The sequence below is a fragment of the Aphis gossypii genome, unplaced genomic scaffold (genome assembly GCF_020184175.1).
Source record: "Aphis gossypii isolate Hap1 unplaced genomic scaffold, ASM2018417v2 Contig00410, whole genome shotgun sequence".
NCBI classification, from domain to species: Eukaryota; Metazoa; Arthropoda; class Insecta; order Hemiptera; family Aphididae; genus Aphis; species Aphis gossypii.
The window spans coordinates 20,563-36,168 of record NW_026083097.1 but is presented as its reverse complement, the minus strand read 5'-3'; the positions used below and the strand labels follow the sequence as shown (position 1 = coordinate 36,168).

The 15,606-nt window shown below is 28.2% G+C and overlaps 1 protein-coding gene across 1 annotated transcript; it reads left to right on the top strand.

Annotated features, from left to right (window-relative positions):
• The first annotated feature begins 10,485 nt into the window (after positions 1-10,485).
• Positions 10,486-13,517, top strand: LOC126554054 (uncharacterized). Its single transcript, XM_050209170.1, has 4 exons — positions 10,486-10,774; positions 10,851-11,073; positions 11,860-12,756; positions 12,841-13,517. Exons 1-4 carry the CDS (start codon positions 10,496-10,498, stop codon positions 13,515-13,517), a joined length of 2,076 nt encoding a protein of 691 aa, XP_050065127.1. The 5' UTR covers positions 10,486-10,495.
• Positions 13,518-15,606: the final 2,089 nt, after the last annotated feature.

Below are 15,606 nucleotides of genomic sequence, written 5' to 3'. Positions count from 1 at the left end.
AAATATTCAAGATTTTCTGGTCAGCCAAAATATTTTTATCGTTATTTAAAAAAAAAATACATAGAAAAATTGAAAATTTCAATTGTCTATAAATAGTTCAAAAAAAGTCAAAATGCTTTGAAAATTTAACGGTGTATGGAAAACGCTAATATAAACATTTGGTGAAAATTTCAAGTATTTAAATCGATGAGTTTTTGAGTTATTGCAAAATAAAAAATTCGATTTTGACGAAAACTGGTTTTGCGTAAAAAATCCCGGTTTTCCCTCATTTTTTTAGGGTTTTTCCCGATTCATTTAAAAAGTATTGAAAATTTTTAACTTTTGACCCCCCAAAGTACCAATTAGATTCAATTTCCTTTTCAAAGAAGGGCTGAAGTCAAAAATCGAAGCATTTTTACTGCTCCAAATGTTGTCGACAGACAAAAAAAAACACACATCATTGTAAAATCAATACATTCATCACTCCGTTCAGAATCTAAAATTAAACAATTAATCTATATTATTTAAAATTTGAATTACTTATGTTGTCATGGATTTGAAATGAAAAAAAATCTAATTAAGTCACCTTTACTCTTTTACAAACCTATAGCCATATAGATACTGAACTATGTAGGTACCTTTTATAAAATTTGTTTACATTTATTTTTTGACGTTCTGGTGTGTCCTCAATAACTAATTCAGGTGTTGTGCGTATTTGTATTGGGGTATTAGGAGGTGTTACAAAGTTGAAATCATATAATTGTGAAGTTGAATTTGTTATGTATTTTATTAGATTTTTTATTTTAATATTATATTGGGAGAGACTAGAATTATTATAGATATCGGTTAATTTGGATGGTAGGATGTTATAATTTTGTTTAGTTAATTCATTAAATATGTGTATTACAAAATTAATTTTTTTTTTTTTTAGTGTGTAAGCTGCAATTAATTTTCGAAGTATTGAACTTCATTACGGAAAGTTGTACATCCTTAATCGTTATAATTCGAATCAGAAAATAAGAAGACCTTTTTAAATTTTTTATTTCACTGTTTTCAGTGTTTATTATATGATGTAATGCTGATATATCGTGTTTGTGAATGGAATTTATTTTTTTTTTGTTTTTTAGTTTTTCTAATGATTTATGGAATGTACAATAATTTAGTGTGCTTTTAAAATTGAGGCATAGATATTGCGATATTTGTACAATTTGTTCAAATAATTGTTTGCTCTGAAAATAAATTATGTATTAATATTTGTTATAAATTACTTTTTTTAAATTTATTACAGTTAGAAATTGTTGTCTAAGAATTGACCCGATCACCAATATATCAACAAAATCAAATTCATTATATGTTTTCAATTCTTTTTCCATATAGAATTTCACCAAATAGTCTTCACCTGTATCCACCATTATTATATCATCTGCAACCACATATCTGTATAACAAACAATAGTTTATAAAGTACTATACTTTTATTCAAACATATGATAATAATAACACTCACTGCAGTTTGTTGTATGAAAATTCATCATATTCATCATGATCAATTTTATATAATAGTTTCTGCAACTCATATTTAATGATTGAATTAAAGATGTATTCGCCATTTTTAGTATAAACATCGCAATGGTATTTAATGAAATTTTTATATTCTTCAATAACATTTAATAACAAATTAAATGCAATTTTGTTACAGCTATAACACAACATAATGAGATTTATATATCATTGTATATTATTAAATAAAGTACTGAATTAGAAAAGAAATTAAGGCTTACAAAATTTCTTTCAAATTGCCATCATATTGGGCAAATGATGTAATTGTGTTTTTAACAAAACTATGGACAATTTTCAAATTTGTTATTTCTTCTTCATCGTTAATTTGTACCATTGTGTATAGTTTTATTGTCTGCGATTTAAAGTAATTAATATTAATAGTTTTTTCGTTACTGAATTTAAGATCTAATGGTGGATAAAGGTCATTAGTGCCATCATGTACCTATATTATATTCAAAATCTCTGTAAATACATCAATTTCAAATTTGTAGTTTTAGGTATAGTTATAGATTTTTTTATATTTTAGTTCTATTTTATGTTTATATTTTTTACTCACTTAATTTTCTCAAATTCCATTGTGGACTTGAACTGTTTAGACTTTAATATATTTTCTATTTTTTTTTTATAATTTATTATGAATTTTTTATTATTTTTTTTTAAGTAGTTGTGTGATTTTCCATGCATGTTTATTATGCTATCTGTCTTATGTAAATAGTTTTCTTCATACTCCATTGTTTGTATAATTGATAAAATTTGAGATTTTAAGGGATTATTTATGTATGTAGAATTCTTTAATAATACATCGGATTGGATTTTAAAATTGTTTGTTAATATATGACTGCAATCATCAATATTATAATGTTCTTCTTTGTTTAATGCCGTACGCAGCATGGTGAGTACTAACATATATATGACCCAAATTCCGCCATTCTGATAGGCTATAACTTATGGCATTTACTGCCTATTTAAAAAAAAAAAAAAATAATAATATTTGTTTTAATATCAATTATATACGATTTGTAGTTTGTATTAACTGTTTGCAACATGTCCTACACTTAACTTACACTACTAGTTGTGGACAGAGCTACAATGCTACATATTTAATTTTTTTTTTTTTAATCTCTTCACTGCAGTTTTTATACTATTTGGCCTTTGGACAATATGGGTTTGGAGTACAATTGGAGTTCTATTTATGAGTCCTATAATAAGTTTTTAAATTTTACACATTTTTACATGTTTTTAATTCATATATTTTTTTTTTGTTTTTAGCATTGTAATCAAAAATCGAAGTTCAATCCTCAAATCCGTAAATGACCAGAACAAATATTATTTTTTTTTTTTGAAGAATCAAGCACACTCACATAGTAGTGTGAGCACCAACAGTTTCAAAGACCATTTTAAATTTAAAACCCTTAAAATACGCCCACGAAAACTATACGCCCGGGGATAAATCCCCGACTTCCCCCCCTAGATCCGGCCTTCCCAATCTATAATATTTTTAAGTTTCAATAAAATGAATAAAGTCGTTATTATTTTTTTTTTTTTTTTTTTTTTTACCCAAAAGATAATTTTATTTATTTGTATAATTTTTAAACGGGCGAACCCAGTTACATTTATTATAGACATACGTCTACAATTATATAATATAGTAATAATAATAATAATAATAATAATATTTGTTATCACATGAACACTAATTTTAAAATAATAATAAGACAATTTTACAGATAGTTTCAATTTGGTAAATATACAAGTTTAAGTAATGTATGTGATGAGACACTTATGGTTGAAAATAATTCACTGAAAACAAAAAGGTTAGAATACAGAATAAAGTTGTATAACATTGGAAATCGACTTATAAGAAATAGACATAGATTAAAACATTTATACAGCTAAAATATTATTTAGGTAAGAATTAAAATCCTTTAAGGAGACGCAGGAAAATAGATCAACATTTAAATAATTAACAAGTTGCATTGATCTATTCATAGGAGCATTTAGACCATAATTTGAACGTTGGAGTTGCACATAAAAAGTACTCAATTGCCTAGTTCTACGATTTGGGATATTAAAATTCAATAAAGAAAGTAGTTCAGGACAGTTAATATACCCATTCGTTAATTTAAAAATAAAACATAGATCCAGTCTTTTCCTTCTATTGACAAGGGTTTCTAGTTTTAAATAGGACAATAATGGTTGATACGATGAGTGAGGCACACGTTCGATACATAATCTGAATTGAATGATACGTAGAAAACGGTTTTGAATTGATTCCATGCTTTTTGTAGCACCGATTGATTGTGAGGACCATACTATAGATCCATAATCAAGTAATGATCTAACGAAGGAACAGTAGAGTGACTTTAAAGCTAAAGGATTTACGAAGTCTTTACAGCTACGATTTATGAAACCTAACATTGAAGAGGCTTTATTTTGAATATAAATATAGTGATCATTAAATGAAAGAGATGGGTCAAAATAAATTCCCAAATCCTTGTACAGATAGACTCGATCTAATTTAATGTTGTTTATATAATAATTATATAAAGTAGGTGTACGGTTTTTAGAGAAGGTAATAATTTTACATTTGTTAATGTTGAGGGATAAATTATTTTGAGTACACCAGGTGCTAAGACGATTTAAGTCATCCTGTAGCAACAAATTATCTGCTGGTGATGTAATTATACGGTAAATTTTCATATCATCTGCATATAGTAACGTATTAGAGTTTAAAAATTTGATGTCATTGATAAATAAATTAAATAGAAGTGGAGCTAAATGTGATCCCTGAGGAACACCAGTGTTAATTTTAAATAATGAAGAATTAAAACTCGTGCATTTTACATATTGCTGCCTTCCAGTTATGAATGAAACTAACCAAGAGTGGAAAGGATTACGTATGCCTAGATTAAATAACTTTGTGCTTAGAGCACAATGATCTACTTTATCAAACGCCTTGGAGAAATCAGTATAAATAACGTCGACTTGGAGTCCAGTTCTGAAAGCTTGTAGGATGTAATTTTGGAGTACTAGTAAGTTCGTGGTTGTTGATTTACCAGGCATGAAGCCATGTTGAACATCAGAAATAATATTTTTAAATAACGGGAAAATTTTTTTGTGTACAATACTTTCAAATAATTTAGGAATAATCGAAATTATAGAAATTGGGCGATAATTAGTGACCAAAGTAATGTCTCCCCCTTTCGGAATCGGTTTAATATAAGAAATTTTCCATTTATCCGGAAAAACACCAGAATTAAGTGACATATTAAATAAGTATAATAAAGGGATAGACAGAACACATTTACAGTTTGTAAAGAAAGCGTACGGAATATTATCAGGACCAGGACAAGTAGTGGATTTTAAGGTGCTTAACTCATCATAAATATCGCTTAAAGTAATGACGCAGGTGTTCAAATCGACTTTCATCGATTTAATATCATCGGGTGGTTTTTGCATAAAATTTAATTGTTTGTAAATAGTAGAATAATAATTGGCAAAACTTTCCGCGATCTTGTCACCACCAGTAACAGTTTGATTATTATATGAGATAACAGATGGAATATTAGAATTTGAACGTTTGCTATTAATATAATTCCAGAACCTTTTAGGATTAGAGGCTATTGAACTTTGAGTTCTCTGTATAAAATTACCATAATCGGTCTTATTAACAAATTTACATTGAGCACGTAGATTAGAGAATATATTATAATTTACATTAGTTGGAGTTTGTTTATATATTTTATGGGCAACTTTTTTTGAGAATATTAACTGTTTTAGAGTTTTGGAAAACCATAAAGGATACTTTGAGGAGAACATACGTTTTTTTTGACAGTGTATATCAATTATATCGTGTAACTTAGAGTAGAATATATCAAGTGCTTCATTAATATGTAAATCTTTAAATGTGCAACTCCAATCAGTTAAGGCCATACAAGACCTAATGGCATTATAATCACAACTAATAAAATCATGAACAATTTCATTATAATATAAATTTTCTTTTGTGGATGAAAGTGGAAGTGTAATTTTTAATGCAGGATGAAATTTATAGTCTAGAGGGACAAGAGGAGAAGCTTCAGAGGAAACATTAACATTGACAATATTTGAGAAAACTAGATCTAGTAATGATCCAGAAGAATTATGTATTAAATTATTTTGCATTAAATTAACATAAGATAAGGCAGATATAATGTTTGTTTCATACAAATTATTATTTGACAATCTAGGAATAATTTTACGGTTATTAGAGACCCAATTAACATTAGTTAAATTGTAATCGCCTAACACCAAAAATTTATCATTATAATATTTACTCATAAGATTATCGATTACATTAACATGGCTATTATATAAATTTAAATCAGAGCGCGGCGGGAAGTACACGGATCCGACAATTAGGGAAATGTGATTTAAATGTATTTTTACAAATAGCTGCTCGACCAAATCGTGTTGTATAATTAAGCGATGACATGGATATTGGACTTTGATTGCAATTAAGACGCCTCCTCCTCGAATGTCAGGACCATGAATTTCGTACCGATCACATCGGAAAACGGTGTAATGAGGAAAAAGTCCAAGTTCAGAGTCATTAACAGAACGAGATAACCAGGTTTCAGTTAATATAATTAAATCATAATTAAGAAGTGCTAGGTTACGTATAAATACGTCTAATTTGGTATTTAGACCGCGGACATTTTGATAATATACAGATAGATTTTTTGAGGTAGTTGATGTTATAAGTTTTTTGAGATAGTAGGTACATTGTTGATGTATCTAATAAATAAATTATCTTCACCGGAATCACTACGTTGCTTAAGTTGAGATATAATTTTAGTAAAATATTGCCGTTGCTGTGTTGTCCGATCAGATGCAATGCGAATATTCTTGAAGTTAGCAGTACTAAGTAATTTACGTTTTACTTTTAAGACTTCAAAAACATCGGATGAATTAGGTAAAGTAGTAAGCAGAGGACGAGGTTTATTTGATTGTTTGCCCAAGCGACGGACAGATACAGGATTAATTTGTAAATCAATGCTTTTGAGTATTTCATCAACAGTAAGAGTGTCAGTTAACTGATCAGGTAAAGAATTAAATTCTTGTATATTAAAAAATATAATATTACGTGCTCGAGATTGACGGTCCATTAGTTCAGAGTAAACTGATTCAACATTAGTTCCAGGAGAAGCCGCAGTTTCTAAAATTGTTATTTTGCCTTCGATCTGCTCAATTTTAGCTTTCAAGGTTTTATTTTCAGAAATAACTTCAGCTAGTTGATTCGATAGGGTATCTAATTTCGACTCAATAATAACGTACTTTTTTTCCTGGGTTTTGTTAGATTCCCGGCATGAATTGATAGATGCAATGATTTTGTTTTGAGTGGATTTAAGTTCATTTACCGTATCCAAAATTTGTTTGAGAGTCTCACTGGTATCAAGCGTTTCATTGGTTGAAGTGGGCATTGTGCAAAGATAATTAAATGTTAAAATAACAAAAATACTTAAACCGTAAATGTTAAATAAGTTAAGACTAAAATAAATTGTGATAACAAGATTAATTAAATCGTTAATTGAAAAGATAAAGTTCAGCGAGAACCGCACGGTACGACGTCTGAATAACGACTTGTGTTAGTAATTTGTGTTAGTATGCAATTTCGAAACAAATGCACTTTACCACGCCTCTCACGAATTTCGATTTTTTTTTTTAAAAAAAATCCTCGGTACATACCATGGAATACATCAGTGGAGGTTCCTGAATCATCTAAAAAAACAGAAGGTAATATTGCTGTTCTTTTTATACATTTTACTACTTATCGTGTGAATTTCTGCACTATCGTCAACTATATACTTATATTCCTATATTGTTCACACAATATCCAATTGTACATACCACATATGAGTTTCAATAATTTAATTATAAGAATTTTTTTTTTTTTTTTTTAAATACAGTTATGACAATATTTTTTTAATTTTGTATTATAACAGAGACTGTGGCAGATTATGAAACAGAAACGTCTAACAGCTCAGAGGATAATACTGATGATGATGTTTCATTTAAATACCACTGTACAAAATGTTACCTCTCATTTAAATTCAATTGTTGGTATCAAAGACATATGTTAATCCACAAACCTGGGACGTTTGCATGCCAATATTGTCCTAAATTATATAAGAGAAAAGACATACTAAGGGAGCACCAATTATTATTATTATTATTATTATTATTTTAATAAATTTATTAACATTGATATTGTTTTTTTTTTCTCAAGAATCATCAGCTGTCTGTTGGGACCTCTACATACTTATGCTCCGAAGTTGTGATATCTGCACCAATAAAACGCTGGCAGCTACTTGTTAGAAAGTTAGTATGGTAATAAACAACAATAATTCATATCAAACAAGCCCGTTTGTTTTTATTTTTCAAAATTATTTTTTTATTTATTTACTTAGGATAATTTGCAATAATGTATTTTTTAAATGGTGTTGTTGTGGGATAAAATTGTTGTGGAGTTTGTGTATTTAAAGTTCGGAAAGGATTAGCTTCATTTAACTTTTTGTATACTTTTTCTTGTTGATGTGGTACCATATGATTTTTATTGACTTCTTTATATAGTTCTTCGTTGGTTAAGGATGGGAATCGCGATTTCGGTAATGTTATTAGAAAATTATTTAAATTGGTTTTGTAGGATTGAATTTCATTTTCTATTGTGCAGTGAATTGAGTTGATTGATGTGTTTTGAGATGAAGTGATGGAGTTTAAACATTGTGAAATAAAGATGACCTTGGCTTGTAATTTTTGAAATAAATATTGTACTGATAAATCTTGTTTTTTTCCTTTGTTTTTAATATATATTTTTGTAGGCAGCTGAAACATAGTATAAAATGAAATAAAATAATCAGAATTTGTGAATAAATATCATGATGTCTAAACAAAAAAATCAAAACTTACTTTATATAGTACGGCAGTTCTCAAATATATATCTGGTGAGATATTTAAAATGTTTTTAATGATGTTTAGGTTTTTAGATTTGCAAATTTCATCTTGGATATAAGTCATATTAGGTGTATAGAACGTTTTTCTTTTAAATTTTTTAATGAATATGAAATTTAAATTATTTAATTCTTTTAACGTACTTTTAGTTTGTTTTTTGTTAGTAAAGTTATGTTTTATGATATTCATTATAATTAAAATATGTCCAAAAAGATTGTTTAGCTAGAATAAAAAAAAAAAAAATAATATCATTCATACATATTATAATTAAGGTGGTTCTAGCCGGTTAAAAAATATCGCTTTTAGACCTTTGGTTATGACAAAACTGTGAGATTTTGGTTGGTCCGATTTTTATTCTGTAAATATCTCAAGATTGCCTGACATCTTTTCTAGATCTTAATCGAGGCGTTTTTTGAAATATAAATTTTTACCTTAGATATCCACAAGAAAAAATTTACAAATTTGGAAATTTTGTTTTTATCATACCAAAGTTATAAATTCATATTTCGGAAAATGCTTCGATCAAGATCTGGAAACATGTCAAGCAATCTTGAGGTTTTTACAGAATAAAAATAGGACCAACCAAAATCTCACAATCTTGTCACAGCGGAAGCATATTTCTGTTCAAAAAGTAAATTTGTACAAGGCCGTATTTTTATTTTATTGACATGTGCATGCGAGTGCGGGAATGCTAGACGCGACGCGACTCCATCGGCGTCGGACACACTACGCCGCGACGAATATTATTTATAAACACATTAGCGATTAGATTTATAGATAGAAAATACCGATAATATTATTTACTAGGAAATCAGTAGGTTAATACATATGTATATTATATGTATTGAAAATGTATAAAAATAGTGTTACAATATTATGTCTTGTAAATTGTATTACCATTTTGAAATGAACAATAAAACATTTTATTCTGTTTTATTCACTTCCAAATTAGCAAACGCCCGCGAGTGTCTTCCAAACGTGATCGTTTGAACCGTGTGACCGTGTCATAAACGTTACTTTTTGTATTGTTTTTTGACATTTAAAAAAATGAATAGTAATAGTGGTTGGCGAAAAGGTAAAAAACAGAAATATTTTCCTAGCAAAGCTCCCAAGAGAAAGGGGAATATAGCTGAATTTAATCAAAAAAAGGTAAGTGTTAATTTGTTTAACAAAATTATAACTTATATATTAAAAATTAATTAATTAATTAAAATCGGTTTTAGTTATGTGGTCGTTACTCCAAAATAATGGCTAAATATTAACTAAAAAATAACAATTTCAAAATATTTTTTTTACAAACCTAACCTAATAGAGATAATATTAATTTTTATTTTGTAGAAAAAAGCAATTGATCGAATTGAAAATAATGAAAATGTAATATTAAATCGTGACGTTCGTGTGTAAGTATTCAATAATATAACCACTAAGGAAGTGTTTTTATATTATACATATTAATTTACAACGTATTTTTTAGAGTCATAAATTCTGATGACACTATGGAAGATCTTGCTTTACCTTTGGCGATGAAAAATAGTAATGACGAAGATAAAGCAGATGAAATTAATCTTGAAGGGAGGCGGATTGTGGACATAAATTACATATTTAAATCTATAAAATTAATTAATCATTCTGCATTTGGTTGTACTTTCAATAATTTAAATTTTAGTCATGAAGTAAGAAATGGCTTTATAAGTTCATTTTATTTTATCTGCAATTTTTGTCACCAAAAAGAAGTTATACATTCTGAAGCACCATGTACTAAATTTAACACTAATATTGCAATGGTGACAGCTGCTGTAAATATAGGACAAGGGTAAGATTAAATCGTCTTTTTTACATCAGTGGCATAATTTTAAAAGAAGAAATTTATTTTATATTTTTATATACCAATTTTTTAAATTAATTATGCCATTTTATAACATTCATTTTCTACTAATTCTGGTATAATTATAAATTATTATAATTTAATGTTTAATGTTAGGCATGCACAACTTGAAGAATTAGGAGCTATTACTAACATGCCTGTTATGTCAAATAGTAAATATCAGTTACTTCATAACGATATTTCCACATACATGAACGAATTATCATGGGAAGACATGGAATTAGCTGGCAAAGAAGAAGCGAAAATTGATATTGAAAATAATGATGTCGATGCTGAAGGTAGACCAATGATTACTGTGATAGCAGACGGCGCTTGGTCTAAACGATCATACAAAACCAAGTACAATGCTCTTTCTGGCGTTGTAAGTGTCAAGTGATTAGACTCAGTAATAATAATATTTTGTAGTATATAAAAATAATAGTTAATTTAATTTTTAGGCCTGTATTGTTGGAGCTAAAACACGAAAAATTCTGTTTATTGGTGTAAGGAATAAGTACTGCTGTGTATGTCAACGAGCTTATAAAAACAAAAAAGAACCTAAAGAACACATGTGTTTTAAAAATTGGAATTTTCCATCCACTGCTATGGAAGCAGACATCATTGTCGATGGTTTCAAAAGAAGTCTTGATATGCATAATTTGATATATTCACGTCTCATAGGTAATAATATAAATATATATATTATATACTATATGTTATTTCTAAAAGTGACGGAAAAACGGGAATTTTACGCAAAAGCAATTTTCGACCAAACCGATTTTTTGATATGGTTGTAACTCAAAAACTAATCATTGTAAATACTTGAAGTTTTCACTAAAATATGCTTTTATCAATGTTATCTATATAGTTAAATTTTCAAAACATTTTGAATTTTTTGAGCTGTTTATAGACAACTGAAATTTTCGATTTTTCTGAGAATTTTTTTTTGAAATAAAAAATATTTTATAAAAACATTTTGGATAACCAAAAAAACTTGAAAATTGAATACAAGATTCCTTATGAGTTGTTCTTATTGTAGTTAAAAAAAAAAATCAAAAATTGCGGTAAGTCACAATTTTATAAGCGTTTATAGTTCAAATGTTTACGAAGTATGTCAAAATCGCGAAAGTTTGCAAGTAATTTTGAAGTTGAAAAATCATAACATTTTTTTGTGTTTATATTTATAAGGTTGAAAAATTCAACACGAAGTTTTCTATACGTTTTCCTTCAAGTAGCTATAGAGAACAAACTCGAAACGTCATTATATACGTATTATAAATAATTAATAGGGCTCGGATTTTAAAGCATATATTATGCTTTTTCTTTTTATATATGAAATATAAATCTAATTTTTATACATAAATTCGTTTTACGTCATTTTTTTAACTGTATTCAGTATAATACGTAAATTTTATAATATGTATATAATGCATAGTTGAATGTATTTTTCAATTAATTTTATTGTAGGTGATGGTGACAGTAGTGTCATGAATAAACTGCATTTGGCCAAACCCTATGGAAGTGATTTTGTTATAAAAAAAATCGAATGTTCGAATCATATTTTACGTAATTACGTAAACAAATTAAAAGATATTGCTACAAAAAGAAGAACAAATAGAGGCGTGAATATTCCTGGTAATATAAGGAAAACAATAAAAGACAGAATTTTGCGTCTGAGGTATGCAATCACTGAAGCTGTGAAGTATTGGAAAAATAAAAAAGACATTTCGTTTGAAGAAAAATTGTTGAATTTAAAAAAAGATTTAATGAATGGCCATAGTCATGTTTTTGGTGAGCATACAAACTGTAGTATTTATTTTTGTAAAGGGACAAAGGATGGTGAAATAAATTTAGTACCAGAAATGAAGTCATTGGGAATTTGGGATGAATTAGTGGCAGCTAAAAGTCACATTTTATTTCACGCAGAAAGTTTATTGTACAAAGTAAATAATAATGCAGCGGAGTCGTATAACTCCATTTTGGCAAAATTTATCGGTGGTAAAAGGGTAAATTTTTCAATGCGTGGATCATATAGTTTACGATGTAATGCCGCGGTGACATCGTACAATGAGGGCCCTAGACGTTTGTACTCATTACATAAAAAAATTGCTAAGCGTAGTCCTGGAATATTTACTAAAAAGTATATATCAAAAACTATTTTAAAAAGTGAATCCAGAAGTAAACGACGTCTCTTTCATCCTCCTGTCTATAATAAAACAGTAAATGGACCAGATGAACATTATGGAGCTACGGCGGATTTAACTACTTCTCCAGATATGTCTAAAGAAGAATTTGAAATTAAAAAAGATATTTTTTTATCTCGTTTGAAGCTAACCGGAGAACAAATAGAGCAAATTGAAAAAGGTATATGATTAAACTTTATATATTTTTTTTAAATGAAATTTTTTTTTAAATAAAATTATTTCATAATCTTAATTTTAATTTTAGATACACGGCGGCAAAATGAATGCACGGAGTGGCATCTGCACAGGAAAAAAAGATTAACAGCTTCTTATTTCGGTAAAATATGCAAACTTAGAGTTACAACATCACGAGCTAAAACTGTTTCGAATATTTTGTACGGTTCATTTAGTGGAAATAATGCAACAAAATATGGAACACAAAACGAAGAAAACGCTAAATCTGCATTAGCTGGAATATTAAATAAAACAATTGTACCGTCGGGATTAATTATTGATAAAGATTTGCCGTTTTTAGCTGCTTCTCCAGATGGTCTGATTGATGGAGATTCACTGGTTGAAATCAAGTGTCCAATAACTTCTAAAGAACTAACTCCTGAAGACGGTATATCAAGAAAAAAAATTTCAAGTTGTGAAATTAGGAATGGGAAGCTTCGATTGAAACGTACGGATACATTTTATTACCAAGTACAAGGTCAACTTCATATTTCAAAGAGAAAATTTTGTTATTTTTGTATTTGGACACCTCGAGGTATGCTGTATGAAAAAATTAAAAGAGACGACAATTTTTGGTCAGAAAAAATGTTACATCAATTAACTAACTTCTACTATCACTGTTTATTGCCAGAAATGGTTGATTCTCGATTTGATAGAAATTTACCTATTAGGGATGGACTTGCATCAGAAAACAAAGATAGCTCCTAGTTGGTAAATTATTACATTTTTAATTTTACGTATTGCATTTGTATATTATAATATAATAATAAACTATTATTATAGCTAACTATTGTTTTAATGTATCCAAACTAAGAGGTATAAGTAGGTACAATAAAACTGAAAATCTGATTTCACGGAAAAACGATAAACATTTTTGACGTGAAAATAAGCTAAACGTATAATTAGTATGTATAATTAACTAATCAATTGGTGACTGAATAGTGTAGAATGCATAATATATTATAGAACTACGTAATATATAGTCACAATAAACAACAAATTATGACACTAAATTATAATATTCTATTTATTGCTTTTATAAAATTGATGTAAGTATTATTAGAGATGACACGTAACTGAAATACTGAGTAGTCTCCCATCTAAGAACTATAAACAAATCATATTTGTAAAAGCATTTGCCCCGTAATGTGTCACCTGCCAATAATTAATAATACTAAAGATCATTGACCCTTCATTGTATATTATATTGATTGTAGTTTGATTTTGTTAGATAAGATCAAATTAAAAACAGCACTCCGTAATAATACAGTACTCGCCACGCGGATTGACATATATATATATATATATAATTATATCTTCAGGGGAACTGATACGGGTCTCGTGCGCGATCAAATATAGCGCACACACACTAATGTAATTTTAATTTTCACACACTAACACGTCCTATCGCAAAGGTTTAATGTATTGCCTATACAACATTCCTTAGAATATGACTGACTAGAACCACCTTAATGTAAAACTTACAGTATGCCCATAATCTTTCATGTCCTCTGACGCATTATAATACGAGTACAGACATGCTAAATGTAATTGTTGAGAAAATGTTATTGACTCTGTCATCTGTAGTAAAAAGAATTCAACTATACAATTTGAATCAAGTTCAATAGAGCATCCAAGTTGCTGATTACTGCATTTTTTTTTTTAAATTTTATATTTTACGTTTTGAATTCTAATTATTTTATTGATATAGTTTAATGTTGTTTTTATTCCTTACATTTTATACAATTTATCAGATATATTAACGACCGTAAAACTCCACCAATTGTCCAATTGATTAATGAAGTTCTTAAAATATATATCCATAGAAATTATACAGTTTGTATGAAGAATGACTGAATTATTCATAATTTTTTTAAAATTATCATTTATAAAATTCTTTTTCTAATCATTAAATTGTTGCAAATAATCGTATATTATGAATAATTTTGAATTTTTTTTTTTCAGCCAGATCAATAAAGAAGAGTTTATGTTCAGATGTTTTGAGACTAAAATAAATATGTTTTAAGAATTATGTTTGTATATTTATAACTTTAAATTAATTATTAAATATTTTTACTCACGTGTCAATAAAATCATACAGTCCATGTGTTATAACATGTAATACCAAGTAATCTAAATTTTTTATATCTCTTATATAAATTATAATTTCTTGTAAATTGAATGAATGTTTTTTGATTATTATAGGTTCCGGAGAAAAAAAATTGAAATGTTCGTCCAAGGTTTTTTGTATTTTTGCATAAAATTAACAGGGATAATAGCCGAGTACGAGTGTAATCGTTAGATAGGTAAAAGCGTTGGCTACTTGGTGTACAAGTTTCAAAAATAAGGACTAAGAATTACGGCGTCTAGAACTTATAACTGAAAACAAGAAATTATCGATCTGCAATAAGCCTGATTTTATACGATTTTTTGAACCAGCGTACGTCTGTTTTGCCGCCAGATTGCAATGCAACCCAGCGGTAAATCTTATACTTACCTGACAGGACGGCCGTTATTTGGACTTGATGTAAACAAAAACACTACAGAACGATAGTAGAAACATTCAGGAATGTTCTCATCCCATTGGTTCAACTCTCAAGTCAAAAATTCGAATTACATCAATTTTTAAAACAGATGTACGTAAAAATTACGTAAAAATAAATTTAATCATTAAGTGAAATTTTAGCCCCTCGTGACCTACGTTTTTGGTCCTTAGGTGGGGTGTCGAGGAATCGATACTTACGGAGAAAAAAAAATTTTGACTCAAATGTTCTGAACGGGGGGGGGGGGGGGGGGG